General features: G+C 33.9%; 1 protein-coding gene across 6 annotated transcripts in view; it reads left to right on the top strand.

Moving 5' to 3' along the window:
* LOC120636213 (coiled-coil domain-containing protein AGAP005037) overlaps window positions 1–16883 on the top strand; it is a 175879-nt gene extending 158996 nt beyond the window's left edge. For 3 of the 6 annotated variants that reach the window (XM_039907581.1, XM_039907585.1, XM_039907580.1), the window contains 14 exons: window positions 323–421; window positions 1849–1987; window positions 2137–2232; window positions 2520–2698; window positions 3044–3100; window positions 4314–4403; window positions 5379–5441; window positions 5813–5973; window positions 6136–6255; window positions 6326–6435; window positions 6576–6717; window positions 7096–7196; window positions 7514–7658; window positions 15278–16883. In XM_039907581.1, the coding sequence (XP_039763515.1) occupies window positions 323–421; window positions 1849–1987; window positions 2137–2232; window positions 2520–2698; window positions 3044–3100; window positions 4314–4403; window positions 5379–5441; window positions 5813–5973; window positions 6136–6255; window positions 6326–6435; window positions 6576–6717; window positions 7096–7196; window positions 7514–7658; window positions 15278–16024 (2249 nt within the window). In that variant the 3' untranslated portion in view covers window positions 16025–16883. Of the gene's footprint in view, window positions 1–322; window positions 422–1848; window positions 1988–2136; window positions 2233–2519; window positions 2699–3043; window positions 3101–4313; window positions 4404–5378; window positions 5442–5812; window positions 5974–6135; window positions 6256–6325; window positions 6436–6575; window positions 6718–7095; window positions 7197–7513; window positions 7659–14081; window positions 14402–15277 lie in introns of those variants that run through there. The other 3 variants (XM_039907586.1, XM_039907584.1, XM_039907583.1) reach the window with 3 other exon arrangements.
* Window positions 16884–18197: the final 1314 nt, after the last annotated feature.

Below are 18197 nucleotides of genomic sequence, written 5' to 3'. Positions count from 1 at the left end.
ACTAATCTTATATAGGATCCCCAAAGGCATAACGTATCTATTTAAAGCAAAAATACACATATACACGCAACAAAAAGTTATGCGTACAAATCGACGGACAGAGCGATCAACGAACATTTCGGTCGAACCATTTATGACGTCTTTTAATTTATAGTATGTAGAGAGAGAGTAGTCATAAGAGGAATAATTTAGGATGGAAAAGAAAAGTTTTATATGCTTCGACAGCCACAATCGCAATAGTGATTGCTAATGATTTCGTGAACTATTTTATTGTGCTCCGATATGAAAGATAAGGCTGTTTGCAAGAAAACTGTATGTGTAGGTTCCATCGCGCCATCCAAACCAGTGCGCTCATACTTGCCCAGGAGTGGTTCGGAGCGGTGTTTTCCTGCAGTTTTTGCTGCCGCTGAATGCCCCCGCGGTACCGATCAACTATACTCTATCCCCGGTAACCCCCGGCATCCTCCTATCAACGTCTTTTTTTGGCTTCAATACTTGATTTGCTTCAAGCTTTTTATTGAAATCTCTTGGCAATAAAGCACTCACAATGCGATTTCCTTCTTAATTTTATTTTTTATTCGGAGCACCAATGTCAATTTCCTCTATATCCGATCAGGGTATGTCAAATAATGTATATTTTTATGATGATTGAAGTTCAAAACAGGTGTAATATCATGATTTAACACGTAGACTGCGATACGAGTTTACCTATACTGTTCTCTTTCTAAAACAACAAATAAATAGCGCATAACTGTGAAATAGAGAAAAAATATGTAACACTAATAATGCACAAGTCAATCCATTTAGCTACTCGTAACTTGCAATATTGTAAGTGTACAAATTGTGTCTCTTTATTTAGGTATATTTCACAAGCTGGGTTGCTTAACATGATCACATTAGTATCGTATACCTCCTAACAAGCTCTGATTTTGCTAAAGCTGTAAATTATTTTCGAAAAACTTTAAAATTCATATTAAAGTTGTGCAACTATATATGTCGTATGACTAGCTGTGCTACGCAGATTCCTCAGCTTTTAATATTATTCTAGCATTTAATTATTCGCTTCACAGACCGTTCCCAGAATAAGACCCTGTTTTTTAAAATAAAAGTTTGCTCATGTAGGTAGGTGCAACATAAAACGTAGATTTCTACTAATTTATAATTACCACTTCGTAATCGGAGAAAATTTTCACAAGTTCCGCTCATTTATTTATTATATAATGGTACTATTTACATATATTATAATAAGTAGTTTTGTTCGGTAATAATTATTAAGATGCCTACTAAATACAAAATTATAATTCGTATTATGCATATTGAGCAAAGTCCAAGTAATGAATATATACTGAACTGGAATTGTATTAGATTATTAAGAGATTATATCGAGTTGTGCTCCCCGAACAAATATTCTGACGAGCAACCCTTTCCCTTTATTTTGATTAAGATTTATTACAATTGACTGGTTTTTATCAGTTTTATTCTTTTGTTACAGGACATGAGTAAATTCATTTTTTTACGTACTCTTTTAGATTTAGTACCTATTACCTAAAAAGTTTTTGTGACCAGTGATCTAACTAGATTTTTTTATGTTTGACCGATTGCCTATAGTTTTCTAAGTGTGACAAATAGCTTTGCTTTTTGCTATCTAAGTTGTGTAACATATGTTTTTGTTATTATCTTTTTGATTGCTGTAATTGATTTTTTTCTTATTTTCGGTTTTCTTTATTCAGTTCTATGCTAAAACATTTACTGTATAATAACTAAGCCTCTGTGTATCCCTTTCGGTGTGTAGTAAATTTTAAAGGTTTAATTATGATATTATATAACGTAAGCATTTGGTTTGTACAGCGCATTCAAGCGATGGCTATATGTCATCCCCTGAGCGTGTCGCACCCCGTGCACCCTACGAGGACCCGTACTACACCCAATTCCTCGCCCCTGCAGCTGGCAGAGGTCCGATCGCACCTGTCATTGACGAAGAAGCAAAGTAATAAAACATTACTATCACACTTAATTCCTACAAAATAACTAAATAAATAAATAAACTCAACGTAATTAATAAAAAGGTCTATAGTGAGAACCTGATAAAAACTGGCCGTATCCAGCGTAATAATTAACTAGCGCATTTTTCCACAGCGAAACCGTCATTATTGATGAGACATACCAGATGTACGGTGTGAACGCGATCACAACGGCGCCACGACCTATGCCCCGCCCGCCATACGATGCCAGGTATCGGCCGTTTGTTATACGGCTTACCATTAATGAGATATCTCAATCACATTCTATAAATAACAGTATCGTGAAAAATAATATTGAGAGCAGTATCAGTGAAACTATTAACTTTTACTGAATGTAAAAGTGAAATCATATTTCATCAGAATGCTCAGCGATATTGTGGCCACAATGCTTAGGGTTGCTACGCGATCATTAAAAGCAGCTATTGGCGAATCTTAAGACAATAATTGTGAGTTCATGTTGAACTGAAATGCTTTAGGTATTAATATATAAATTTATAGACTGGGTGCGCCTGTTGACGACATGCAAAGACTTCGCGTAGAAAAAATGGAACGACAACTCGCGAATCTTACTGGACTTGTTCAGAAAGCACTGCAGGTGCCAGGTCCCGCTCCGCCTCCTGTTACTCCCAGGGAAGACTACCAGGCATACCCTTCTACATCGAGAGGAACAACTCAGGGTAAGAATTTACAGAAAACAATTTAATATTCGCTCTACAGGCAAGCTGACCGTAGCGAAGGGAGCTTACTCGTCAACGCTCATCACATCGCCAGCAGTCCTATTACTAATAACTGTCATAATTTATCCGCAGTTTTCTTACTTGTATCACTTTAATAATATATGTACTGTAATTGAAATATAAATATATGTGTAGATTTTTTTTATATTACTTAACTATTTCTATGAAATTCGTTTTTTGTTCTATATCAATGTGTAAGACTTCCAATTATATATGTATGTTGGTCTGAAGGCTTTCTGTACAAGGCTTGGTTCGTTAATGTGGCTTGCGTTTCCCTACATTCAGATGCCGCGCGATTTGCCAGCAACGAGAGACCTCCCAAATTAGGGAGGGACAGATTTCGTAAGTGCAATTAAACGGCCGCTCGAAAAATATTGCTAATGCATTGCTAATGTAACGTTTTGGTCAAAATATGTTTTCAAGCAGTCTCAATGTGAGCAAAGGTACTATGAAGTATGATTATTTCATAATACAAAAAAAACAAGCTTTCGTGACAAATACGTAAAATGTGTACGCTACTGCGTACGCTAATGAAGGAACAAAACCGCAAATTACGGGCGCCACAACATTCTATTAAGCATGACAGTAAATGCGTTTTCCTAATAGTAAGCTTCTTCCGCACCTTGGAATGTGGACAGGGAAAGTGTCGCTTTCTCCCTATCAATAACTCATGCACTATGTCGTATGTATACGGCACATGAATTCGGAAAAATAACAATATACCATTTCGCATTCGCAATGCATTGTGCATCTTGAACATTATCGCCGAATGCTTGCTTGCTGAGTCGTGTGGAATTATCATTTTCGGTATTATAAATAAACAGTAAACGAGATACAACCTTGACCATGCAGAAGCCGTCATTGTTTATATTTAATTCATGCACTTTATAAATGTAACTTTTCAGCCATACCGCATACGTCAAGGATCGTAGTTAATAAACGCTGTCTGTCTTGTAACTGTGCTACTGGATGGAGCTTTAATAAGAATATAATATATCGCATAAGCTATCTTGTGTAGATAAAATAGCTACAAAATTCTGATATCGGTATAATTGACATTAAAAAGTCTTGTTTCACTACAAAAATGAACTATAAGAGTCTTCAAACTCAAGCGCATGTTTGGCATAAAATCATTGCATTGTTGATTACGTAGGTATTCCAGGAATGGATGTATCTATTCATATTTATTTTTTCTTATTATAAACTCATTCATTATATTTACATACATCTATGTTGTTATAAAATTCATTAAAATATTAAGCTTATCATAAGTAAATAATTCGTTTATTTAGATAATCACGTAATTTCATAAAAGTAATATTTGTTCATTTTGAAATCGACTACAGAATTTCTCATTTAAATGATAATTTTTAATCAGCACAATTACAACAAATTGCAAGTGATCGTACAATCTATTTTTCAAAATTAATTGCACATATCTCCTCACACAGACACCTAAGACCAACCAATCTTTACATTTGTTAAACGCATCCAACCACCCCGTGAATTCCTTTGACTCTTACTTAAAACGAAAATTCAACATTTGTGATTGCAGAAAAATCAGTATCATTTGAGAAATCAGTATCCTTTAGTGATGATCCACCAGACATGAACTCTCCAAAACAGCACTCGCCACAGCATTCAGGTATGGATATAAACTACAATAAATAAAATGTTTAAAATTTGAAGTTAGATTTGGTTCTGTAGAGATTAGCGTAGTGGGATTCCTTGGGAGTTCGGTGATGGTATCTATCGGGTATATACTTATAGTATTTAATTATTGTAAGATAATAATTGGTAATACCCTAGCCTTACAATGAAAGGTAAGGGAGCTTGTACAACCAAATATACTCAACTTATTTCACGATTTACTCACAACGTAGGTAATATAGATTTTATTGTTGATATGAACATTCAAATCATGCATAAAAATGAAATTGTTTGACATCGCTATTGGGTATTTTACTACATGATTTAAATTGATTACATTGATCACTAATAAATAAACCACTTTTTGTAAACTGTGACTAGATACTAAAATTGTATCTATAATAAAAAAATATAGATTCATGGTCTCATTCCATTTTGTGATTGTGTCATAAAATTAAATTCTTACTACCAAGAATGAAATTATTCGACATGCTCAACACGTAGCTTAGCCAAATATGTATAGCAATAATATGTTTATTTTTACATTTAGCTATATATATATAGTTGATTTGAGGAATTTATCGTTGCTTAATAATAATTAACGCTATTTTGCTCTTTACACTAACTAATTTTCAAAGGTCTTTACATAATAGTTAAATATTTTTCCAAATACAAATATATATAATAATTATGATTGTTATAATTGTGACTACGTACATAATTGGCTAATTATTTCGTGTAGTTCAATTTCAGTGTTGTAATATACAACTGTACATAATTTAACATAATTGCGATTTTTAAATACCTAAAAATATTATTTTTTTGGTATTCAATGGGCGTGTATCATATTCATTCTTGGATACAGACCTCTAAGTCATAATTCTCTATTCTATTTTCGTAGTTAAGATCATAACCATGTTCATAATTCTTGTATTTGATTTCTTTCCGCTTACTTCTTTGCCATAACAAGCTGATACAAAACCAACAAAACCGGCAATCAAGTCATCAACATTGCCGAGGACTTCATCACAAGGTAATTTTTTGAAATCCGTTTATCTTCATGTTAATAATTTCACGAATTTCTAAGAAGCTTTTTTTCATTACTAAAGCTGTGGCTTGTTAACTGTTAGTTTTATTGTTGACAATAATTTAATTTGGATCAAGGACTTAAAAGATATTTACTATATAATGGATTTCAAAAATATTTAATTTTACTGAATTAAGAAGTGCAATATAACTTCTAAGCTATCTTAGATATTGTTTGTGACAACAGCCGCTATATTCATTACAACGCCAGGTATATCATATTCTAATGAGGTATATTGGTGCTCATTATTACCTTTGTTAAAATTTCGGAACATATATAGATTTACTCTAATACTTATTTTCATTATTTTATTTTAGAACGCGACCGTCTCAAACCGGCCCCTCCTCCAAAACCGGCTGGTCTAGCGAGCCAACAAATGGCACTGGCTCCACAAAAGAACTACACATTAAATGTGACTCCTGATTATTTCAATCAACTACGCATTCTGCAAAAGCAAAGCCGTGATCTCCGAATTGAGGTATTCATTTTTTACCACGTTTATTATAAACATTGCGAACTTAATCATTAAACATTTATTTTTATTAATGCGATTTTTTACGAAGTCTGCGAAATGACATCTTCAGCTTCCAAAAAAAAATCTTCGATTAACTATATGCTTAATACGGTATATTTTCTACAGACACGCAATTTACGTCGATCAACTTTGTCACATTCTATCCAAATGAGGCAAATGATGGCAGAAACTATTGTCAAGATCGGCGCTATTGCAGCCACGTTTTCCGAAGAAGATCCGGATTCGGTATGTGAATCTACCAATTTTTCTAATTTAATTTACAGAAATTTACTTAAATTATCACTTTACTCTATAGCAGTTGGCACGGGAAGAAGAGATCTACCGTCAAGATATGCTGCTTCTGGAGAATGATTTGTACGAGCTCGAAGCTACCGTGGAACGTTTACGCGGTCAAGCTGCAAACAGGTGATAATCACCATAATAAATGATTGTAACATTTATTTTTTAATTACGATTCTTCTGTATAAGAACCTTACTGCATTGTTATTTATTCTGAGAGTAAAATCAATACCGTAACTGTAATTATATATAACTAAAACTCATAGGGAAACGCGAGTTAACATGGCAGACATCGAGCGCATTGCTATGGTGCTCTCTAAGAGCAGTAAAACGGTTGCCGATTGGAAATTAAAATTCCCGATTCTTCAGCAGACAATGAAAGCCAAACTTGCCGCCGAGCTGGAGAAGGTAAGACTAGCTAAAGTAAAAAATCAGATTTTCAATTTTAAATACTTACTTAAAGTACTTTCAGTGGTTCACAAAAATAATTTGCGCTCTGAAATACTTGCGCTACTTTACATATACAGCCACATTGTAAATCGTTGTATCGCGATTCGGAGGATTCAGTTAACTAGTACTAAATGTTTTAACTATCCATTGATCATTATTGCGTCAAAAATGTAAAAAATGTTTTATTTATTTATTTATTTTGAATTAATTTTCTTCAAAATATATTGTGTTCTAAATAGTGATCTTTGTTTTTTTAAAGGACTAATTCTTTTTACTTTAATCGTGTAGCAAATACTCTTGAAACAGAAATAACTGTAGCAATTTATAAATCACTAGGTGGTACGTAAAGAGAAGATGCTTGAAGATGAGCCCGAACGATTGGAACTAGCTCTTCGCAGATGCAAGAAACTTACTGGAACACTTGTCACTTTGAAAAGGTATATGACATAAAAACCAATTATTTTTGAAACAATAAGATTGTCTAATAAAATTTCCGCAGCTAAGTACGCATCAGTTGACTGTTCTAATACATTACATGATTATTTGTCTCATCAAAATCAATGAGAATATTATTAATGCACTCAGTAGTAATATTCTTGAATTAAATATGGCAAATAATTATAACGGTTAAATATAACGGTATAATTATAACGGTTATAATTAATTATTACGGTTGTATTAGTGTAAGTGTTTGTAAGTAAACCTAATAAATAAAATAAAATAAATAAAAATAAATAACATTCAAAAAATATAGGTTGGCTTGCGTTCAAGAGCAACGCTTGCCTATTACTGATGGACGCGATTCCCCAACCTCATCGCAAAGCTCCACGGCCACCGCTGGACCCTCTTCTGAGGAATACAATTCGGAGAACGCTTGCGTTGCACCGAACTCAAACAAGGTAACAAGAAATATAACTACTTTATTTCAAAATCAACATTCATTACTGTAATATCTAGGGAAGAAAGTTTATTTGCTTGCAGTTAAGTCTCCCCACGGAAATGTTATGAGTCTTTAATAAGTTTTTAAATGGTCTAGTCTAGTACGTATCAAACTTTATCTAATTAACGTCAGGTACATTTGTAGGTTACATACATACGTTTTTTAATTAAAAAGCGTAAATTTTCTTCCTAATCCCATCATGTCTACTAAAAAACTAAAATTTAAATCTTAGCATTAATGTTCTTGAAGGTCAAGCTAACATCACATTTTAATGAACCAGTTACTTGAGTAGCCTTAACAATTGCAGGTTTGCCACGAGTTTAAAATTTGCATTTTTTTCCCACACTTCGTTTGTTTTGCGGAGTGTTCTTTTCTTAGTTATCTTTACATTTACTTTAACCCTAGTAGCTTTTAGATTAGCTAATACATAACTGCATAAATTTTTCTTCTCTAACACTGGACGCCTTTTTGTTATGTGACTCCTTTGAATTATTTAGTATGTACGTTTTTTTAACTCTAGATTAAAGTAGTAGTATGTCTTTCCTGGTCGCTTCTTTTTAGTTTTGGCGAGCTTATATTTTTTCCGTCTACAACATATAAAAAGATTTTGTATCGAGGAATGGGTAGTTCGTTTTTACTACTGTTCCTGAGTATTCTGACCATGAAATCGATTCGGCACATAATTTTGAGTTTACTAATGTTACATTGTAAGTGTATAGTTAGTAAACTCTAAATTTAAAAAAAACAATTGGCATAAAATTACCTTTTACAAAAATTCGTTTTGAGAAATAAATGACGTCATTCTCTGTCACCGTTATTTTATTGAAATGTAAGGTTATATTTCCTCAGCTTGAATAGTTAGTGAGACTAGTTTCTAATTATAATCAATAAGTAGACACAGATTGAATCATCAATCACATCACTGAGTATATAATCATATTAAACCACAATATGTTCACCTTGAAACAAGGTCAACTCAAATATTTGAATGAAATAAATTTCTTACAAAATCGTATTTGCTCTTTTTAGATTACACTTTTAAACAAGATAGTAGGTAAACAGCTCAAGCAGCAGTAGCTTGTCTTTTGAAATTTAAACAACATAATATATACAAAGGCTCTGAAATGAAAAGTAATTTTATTTAATTTATAAATTTGTCTGGTGGAAGGCTTTGGCCGTGGCTAGTTACCACCCTACCGACAAAGACGTGCCGCTAAGCGATTTAGTGTTTCGGTGCGATGTCGCGTAGAAACCGTTTAGGGGTATGACTACCATACTCCCTAACAGGTTAGCCCGCTACCATTTTAGACTGCATCATCACTTATCACCAGGTGAGATTGCAGTTAAGGGCTAATTTGTAGTGGAATAAAAAAAAAAATCCTAACCTATCGAAATATATTTTGTAAGGTTTAAAATGTGTATTCATACTATTAGGTAGCCGCCAGGTAGAGATCGCTATTTGCTTGATAAATAGAACTGCGATGAATTATATTATTCATAGATTCGCTTAATGCGTTTTCCATTCAGACTTGGCATGTAAAGTTTTTCCAATTTCAGCAGGTACTTGTTGCTTCTAGCAAGACTTCGCGATACAAACGTGATATCTTATTTAATCATCTTTTTGCTTAGTTTAACGTGTTTTTGACTAATTTATAAATTAGTAGTAAATTAGCTTATCTGCGTTTATTAAACCAAGTTCCTGTAGACATGTTTTTGCTTCACCATTATACCAATGGTTGCCATTTGTCACCAATTTGTCCATATTACTATCGTCTCTAAGCATAGCTAGAACTAAAGGACAAGTTTTTTTTTAGGTACATCGATCATTTCAAAATCATCATTTTTGATTGCAGCATCCGAAAACATATTCGATTATATTATATTATCTACTGGCCGCGTTTATTACGGCTTTTTACAAATCCCGTGTTAATCGTTGGTTTTCCTGGTATAAAAACCTTTATTACTGTCTCTCTGTTGTCTCTGCCCTTGCAACTAACTGTATGCCAAAATCCAAGTCAAGTTGTTCCTTAGTAAAGTAAGGAAAAAACGAACACAACAAAATTTCGCATTTATAATATTAGTACGGATATATTAACATTTTCGTAGACGCTGACAGAGTGTGACGTCCTTTGGCAACATCCAGAATACGACAAAATTTAAAATTTTTTTGCACAACCCTGCAACTAACACACTATCCATAAACGTTGCATTTTTATTCCTCGCTTCAGGAAAATAATGCCAATTTTAAAAACAACACAGTATGTTATAATGTTATTTTAACGAATGCAGAAAAGATGTTTTGAACCTGCCACTCTTCAGTGTTCTTGATTGATTGTCACAATACAATTGCTTGTATAAATATTATTAGTAAATATCGAAGTTAATAATAAGACTAAGCATTTTATAAAGTTATACTTATATTCTTCTTTATCTTAGCGCATAGAGCCTGGTGAACGGTTTGACTATTGAAATGATCATTATTATCAATCGAATGCAGTTTGTTGCGACCAAGCACGCAGATAGGTAGCTATCTGCGGGAGAAAAACATTGAGCTAATATTTACCCACCATAGTGGGTAAATATTAGCATACTGCTCTCAAGAGGGCTATAAACTCTAAGGTTGCGATTATTATCACGTGTAGTGAGTGACGTGCCGTGCTGTCTGGGGCACGTAGGAAACGTCAGAGCCAAATTCGGGCCTACAAAGCTTGGTTTTGACACTAGCAAATTTTTGACACTAAGTAATGAGTACTAAAAACCATGAAAATAATAAGTAAACACAATTCATAACATTTTACTGTATATCGATGAGAAGGAGGTTGTTCGTTTCCGGGTCGGTACATGTTAGATAATGATAACGTTTATTATCACTGCAAATATTTATTAAACACCATTTGTTAAAAACGCAGCAATAGAGTAGCGTAATATCTTTGCTCTAATCCATATCTTCTATGAGAGAGAAGGCCAATGCACAGAAGTGGGATATTAAAAGGCGGGTGATGATTTCATTTTTTTAAAGCAAAATATATAAAGTACCTAATTAAATCTCAGAAACTATAAAGCCTATACTTAACTACGTAGGGTAGTGTTTATATGTGAGGGTGGTAAAATAGGGCAAGAAAGCTTGTGTGGAAAATTTTACTAATACACACACTTACTTTTTGGCGTTCTGAGCGCTACTCAAATAAAATACTACGCTTTTAAGTGGTCGCTAAGCGGTTTAGCGTTTCGGTACGATGCCGCGTAGAAACTGATTAGGGCAATGCAAAGCAATGCAACTACCATACCCCTAACAGATTAATCCCCTAACGTCTTAGACCCCAACTTTACTTCCCACCAGTTGAAATCGCAATAAAGGTAAAACAATAATTGGAATGTTTATTATAAATAAAAATTAACTTTTCGAAAGTTGAATTCTTATAATAATTCTGGTCAAGAAAAGAGGTAATAAATAGATAGGTCGCGCTAGAACATTTCCTTACATCAGAGGAATATATATATTCTGGGGCAATATTTATTTTCATTTTTTCTTTTTTATAAATGACTGTGTATAAAATAAATCGTAATGAAATGCACTAAAATCAATAAAACAAACAATGGAAGATTAGAACAAGGGGATGAGAACTAGTATAACAACTAAAAAGCACATCACTTTATCTATCCCTCTCCTATCCCCTTTAGTACGTCTGGTTCTCCTAGCACATTATTATAACGCCCTATAATCACCATAATTATATATAATTACTGTAAGCGTTATATAATAACTACCCCGAGATTATCTTACAAATCAATATTCCTGTAATTAATGACCAGACTGACGGCTTATTGTTCACTATTAATTAATATGGACGTCATCTGTCATTACCAGGCTCTAAGCGCTATATATTCCTCAGGATGGTGGATTTATTAAAAAGGAAGTGAAATGTGGTTTAGTCATTTTATTTCAGAGTTCGAACCTTTACAAAAATTATAGTTGCAGCTTTAACTGTAAATGAAATGTCTGGCAGAGGACTAGAACGAAGCGGAAGACACTGTGATATTTTTGTACCGACTAATAATTTAATTGAATCTAATTGGTTACCAATAGACAATTTATTTGAAATACATACGATGTGTCATTATCACTTACTATTTTAATGAAGAATTTCATCGTCTTGTTTCCGTGATGGTACCCGTCAGTTCGCCTGGAGACAGAGCCAATACTTCAAAGAAGCTATAGTTATTAACGAGTAATAAATCTCTTCGTTATATATCCATTATTATTACTCTTTTATTATTATTACTCATGTAATACATCTCAATATTTTATTTTTATATTTTTATTACACATCAGTACTCTTACTTTACTTATTATATTTTTTCTTTCGATATTCATTTGTATCGTCTATGTAAATAAACACATTTGATTGCTGTATCTATGTAGGCATGTGGGTGTACATTAGTACACAATGCTTTGGCAATATCGTAAGGGGAATTCGATCGCTTACTGACGATTCATCTATTTATTAGATCTACCAATTTTTTTCAGTTCAGACAGTATTGAAAGAATCGGTACGCATGCTTTCATACATTTCAAACTTAATTATAATAAATAAAGTTAGTGTAGATGATACTGAGATTGCTTAAGATTTATCAGCATGTTTTACATAGTTTGCTTAAATGTACATGCGACGATAAAATTGCCCGAAGCTAAATAATACCAAATTACTTTCAGCTTTCAAATTTCAAAATTCTACGTTAATTTTTACCGAATGGCTATACCTATTGTAAATAAGAAATTTTTAAATTTATTCTAAGGCTTTCCACAAACCATTATTGTAACAAATGCACAATATCATGGGACAAGACGGTCGAAAGTTAGAATCACAGCGGCAATTTTGATCTCCATGCATCTTGAGTGCGTACATAATAGCGCTATTGGCTAAAATACGCAATTCAAGCGAGATTATTATTAATTCATCCAATTAAAACGGTTGCAATCGCAATGCTATAGTTTTGTAATCAGCCCACAGAATCTAGAGACGTCATTGCCGCTGTGTTCTTATACAAATCGAAGGTGCGAAGTGTAGCAAGCATGAAAGGCGTATAGTCACATTCCAAACAGGTCTCATGTTATTATGCAAGCGTAACTATTATGGGCAAATACGTAAATTATATGCAGAGATACGAAATCCAACAAGTTCTATTTCTATACCTTGTTAGATGAATTACGCGAAGAATAGAGTTACAGATTTGCAGTCATCTTGTAAAAAGCATTTTCAGAATTAAACACTAAAAGTACCCGCCGGATGAGTAATGATCTGTGAATGCCGGAATAAGCTGAAAGTTTATAGTCGCAGATATTTCAAGTAGTAAAAGAATAAAATTGTGTTAGGTATGGGAATGTAAGCATGTTACGTGGCAAATTATGCACAAACGCATGACTAACTTGTCTGTATCACTATTATGCAGTATTTTTCTATATAATACCAATTGCACATATTTGCACACACTTGCCCATCTGGTCTATAATATTTTGATAGAAACTCAAGAAAATCTCATAAATATTATTTTCTTTCTTGGTATACTTCTCAGTTTAATTATGTTTAATCGTTTTTAAAGATATTATGTAAAAAAATAACTTAATTTGTCCTCAGCTTTCTCGGTCTGTGAATGGACCGATTATGATCACAATTATAATGTATAGGTTTGGCTTTACATGATCATTATCATCAAAGACTAACTTTAAATTTACTTCATACCAGAGTAATTTTAATTTAAAAAATACAAAATCCTGTATGTTATAAGCTAATAAATAAAATGAATTAAAAGTTTATTCAATGGTTAAGCCATTGGTAGACCCTTTTGTCTATTTAACCGTCTTCAAAAAAAAGCAAGCTCTCATTTCGACAGTTTCTTTTTTTATTTACGGTACCGGATATTGTGAAATGATTAAACTAATTATTTTTACAGGATATCTCAAGGGGACATCTCTCCCATTATATGATATGAGCATAAGAAAATAAAATCAAGCAGTTTATTTTAAACCACCTTGTTTCTTAATTATTTATTTTATTTTATTAATACATAATTACTGTGACCCACCCTCAAATGATAAAGTATACAAGTGATGCAGTATATTCATATGTATATGAATATACTGCATCACTTAGAACCGGTTATTATTATTTTTCAACACCCTATTAGATACCTACCTAGGTAACTCTTCAATTAAATTTATACCACTATTTAATTCCAAATTTATTGATCTTTATAAGTATACTCATCTATGCAGATATTAATGAACATGGGTAAAGTAATTCTCTATTTAACACGCATGGTATTTCTTTAGGATTTGCTTTGTAATAGTTTGTGCATCTTGCCGTTTTTGTTTTTGTTGCAGTGCGCTCTCGAAACCAGATGCAGCTCAAAAACCAAAACCTTTGGCCTCGATTAAAAGTTCTAAACTACTCCTCATATTTCCTATCCTAACGTGCCATAAATTTCATGAATATTTCCACCTTGTAAAGAACCCAATCATTCACCTTGTTCACTTCAAACTCTCGCGGTCACCAGCACGACTCTAGTGACACCTACACTATTAAATAATTGCATATTAGACCTGTAAATGTGTGACGTTCACCCCCATTTCCTGAACACTAACAGTAAAGTACTAGTAGGATGTCGAGTAATAATTGGTTCCAAAAGATTAACCCTGCATCCGGAGAACAGGTAATATATTTTTCTAAATTTCGTATACCTACTTGTATGCTTTAAAAATATCTATAAAACTCCTGTATTAGGTACGAGCACTAAATAATAAGACAGTAGAATGCAGTTCACTTTAGCTTATAATGTAGATTTTGTATTGGTAAAGTTAAAAAGTTAGATAGAAGTAGACCATGTTGAAGTCACGATAAACACATTTTAAAATTTTGACTAATGGCAAAATCATCACAATTGTTAAGAGTGGAATTATTCTTCTTTAAATATTTCATGCATTCTATTGGTCACATAATTAAGTAATTCTATAATAAGTTTATTTTAATCACATTCAGTCAAGTAACTACGTATCTACTCAATATTATAACTCTTCCATTCATTTTTACGCCTGTACAACCTTTCTGAATACAACCGCCATCGGCTCTTTTTAACACCACTCTTGGGCTCGACACATTTTTGTTATTTTATTTTTTGTCGTGGAATATGAGTTTCGGTCAAAAATTGTAACTGCACATATTTTTAACACAAATGCACAATTGATTTGGAACTGGAACTATTCGACGACGAAAAAGGAGGCAATCGCCATTTGATTTCTTTCTTTATTTTTGAATGATTGTGGTAAAACATTTAGTTCTATAATTTTCTGTGAATAATGAGTGTATTAATGGAACTAATAATTGAATGATTGTTTCTAAATGTTTATGTCAAGTCAGTGTTATGTATTGGTATTCAAACAGTGATGTTGCAATGAGCACAGTATGCAGGTACAGCCAGGCGTACACTTAGTCTTTGTAAGAGTTTACAACAATTGCAACATCGCTGTTAACGTGCACGTAGCTCGCCGGGCAATGCTAGAAGTGGTGGAATGGTGCGCAGGGTGGCGCCGCCGGGCGAGGCGCACCAGGCCGCGGAGCCTCGGACGTGCGACCCGAGAACGCCCTCGACGCGCTACTAGACGAGCTCCAGACCTTCGCCAAGCCGGCGGAGCGCGGCGGCCGCGGCGAAGGGCCGCTGCGGCGCCTGCACTCGTACCCCAGCGGCAGCGACACGGACGCGTCGCCGCCCGTGCGCGCGCGCGGCCAGCACCCGCCCAAGCCGCCCGTTCCCGAACGGCACCCCGAGCTGCTGGCGCTGGCCGTTCGCCGCGCGCCGCCGCCGCCGCCGCCGCGCACCACCTCCCGCTCCCCCCTCGCCTCGCCCACCTCGCCCACTTCGCCCTCCTCGCCCTCAACGCCGCCCGCGCTTCACTCCGATCCCGCCGATCCCAACGACGAGAAAAACGCATCGCGCCAGGCTCTCCTCGAACACCGCCACCAGGAGCTCCTAAAGAAGCAAAGGGCACTCCAGGAGCAGTATGCCCGCTTGCAAATGATCCAGCGCAGTGGTCCTACGCTGCCACCGAACGCGCAACCCGATTTAAAGAAAACTGGAAGCGAATCTAACCTTCTTACCAAAATGAATTTAAATCTAGCGCCGGCGAACATTTCCGGAAGCATGACCCACCTTGCCAGTGACTGCGACAAAAACAGAAACGACACTAATCCTGAAAAATGCAGTTTACAGTTGCAAGCGCCTGATGCAGCTGCTACTACTAATAAAGTTTACGAGACTGACATTCTGTGACCGTGTCAATTTAGTTTTATATCTTTCTAAGTTAATTTAGGTGAAATTAAATGTTTAATTTTTATATTTACAACATTGAGTTAGGATTTCTTCGAATGTAATAATACGCAAAACTTTTTGTTATTCTTTCAACCGATTTATATGATAAAAGAATAATTTTATGATTCGAATTTAGAATTGTTTTGGTTGACATAGGTACTTATTAGGTCAGCCTCAATAATGCTTTCTTGGCATATTCCCGGTTCAATACCCCCTAAACAACACGGCAAGAATAACGGAATATCGAACTAAATATCATTACACGATTATATTATTAAAAAAAAAAAAAATACAACATAATATATTAATGTCAGATTAGATAATATAGTTACTCTGTGTGTTATATGAAATATATAGATGTCAACTTTAATAACATCCCTTACTAGCACTCGGTCGGAACACGACTTGATAAATAGAAAATTACTTAATGGAAAAAAAAATTATTGTGATGCTTATTCATCTTTGTGAAAGAGATAGTTAGAAGTTAGACCTATTTCCTGTCCTAATCGATTTTGAATAAATGTGTCTCAAATGAATGAAAATCAATCCTTTCCAATAAATATTACTAGAACCGTTATCCATCGAGAGGTAGAGTTCAAGCAACAGACAATTATTTACAGACACACACACACTCAAATTGTTGTGGTGCATTTTCTCGTTATCTTTACCCTCTTTTTTACTGTATATAATTAATTAATGGAACTCAATATTTAACCTAGCCCCTAAAATTTCTACTAAACCTTAGGTATTTTATTACTATGATGTGCCAAACTCATTCAGAAACAAATCCCCTTTTCTTTTTTATTCCACAAAAAAACTGGTTTATCTCCACATTATTTAAATTTTTACAAGTAATTTAATAATTTATTATAATTATAAATAATTTTCTGGCACAACGAAGACTATAAATTTGTAAGTACATATTATTATAACGAAATTTTTTTAGAAGCTATTTAATATTTATGACGGTTATATGTGAAATAATGTGAAGATAACTATTAAAAGATTAACTTCTTGACTTAAAATTAACTTGATTTACAATAATATTCCAAAATAACTGTCTGTAGGTACATTGCTTAAAGACTCGTGTAGGTACTTGATTTTGCAAATGTAACTATTAATATTACAGCCCAGTCTATTTTTAACATAATAAGTATATCGAAGTAGCAGATGTAAAATATTTCTATAACGTTTAACTAATCACTCTCATTTATTCGATCGGAATTTAGTCGTATACACATACAGGCAGGCTTAAGCGTGTAATTATGAATCGACTGTGATAAAACAAAAGTTACCTACTTTAAAATGCATAAGAATTGAATTCTTGCCCATTTTTAATTTTTTTTTATTTATTTTATTTCTACGATTGGTTATTGTAGAACATTACTTAAGTTGCTATGAACTAAGTACTCCTACTTTTTAAGCAGACATCAATATGAACTATATATCAAATGTAAATGTAGATACCTAAGTACGTAACCTAAGTTTGTACTCGCACTTCAAAATCCGTCAACAATATTAGCATAGTTAAACTGAGTTTTATTCACGTATCTACATCAGGTACACACTACACTGACATATTATTGCCTCTAGGGTCACAAGGGTTATCACAAGGTACCTTTGATCTGATTAAGTGGAAAACATTGAGTTGCTGGACAGAATCCTGAAGTCTTGGATTAATAATTATTTCCTTCTTTACAAGGGTAAAAAAATATAGTTACACTACTTGTGAGTTGTTCTCGATTCTTAGTTGCGACATGCGTGTATAAATAGTTCCACTATTTTTAACGTCATGTTTAACGCTAATATGTGTGGATTGTCCAGTCTATCTTACTATAATGGTAACCAAGCTGCGTCTAGAGGAAATAACATCTCAATTTACTATCATAATATATAGTTACGTTTGTCAAATCGATCGAGGTATGAAATGGCGAGTGATATTGTTGTATAAAAATTGATGTGTTAATATATTCTTATTTTTAGACTCAAAATATATCTGTATTAGACAATGTATAGAGTCTAGAATTAGAAATAGGTAATATTTATATGTATATAACACTATAATATAAATGTGCGCTTAATGATGTTTTTCGCAATTGATTTGACGTCAGTTTCACGTAGGCATATTAGTCTG

Source organism: Pararge aegeria, chromosome Z (genome assembly GCF_905163445.1).
Source record: "Pararge aegeria chromosome Z, ilParAegt1.1, whole genome shotgun sequence".
In the NCBI taxonomy this organism is placed as follows: Eukaryota; Metazoa; Arthropoda; class Insecta; order Lepidoptera; family Nymphalidae; genus Pararge; species Pararge aegeria.
The sequence above is the reverse complement of the archived record's forward strand: the minus strand, read 5'-3'. Positions and strand labels throughout refer to the sequence as shown.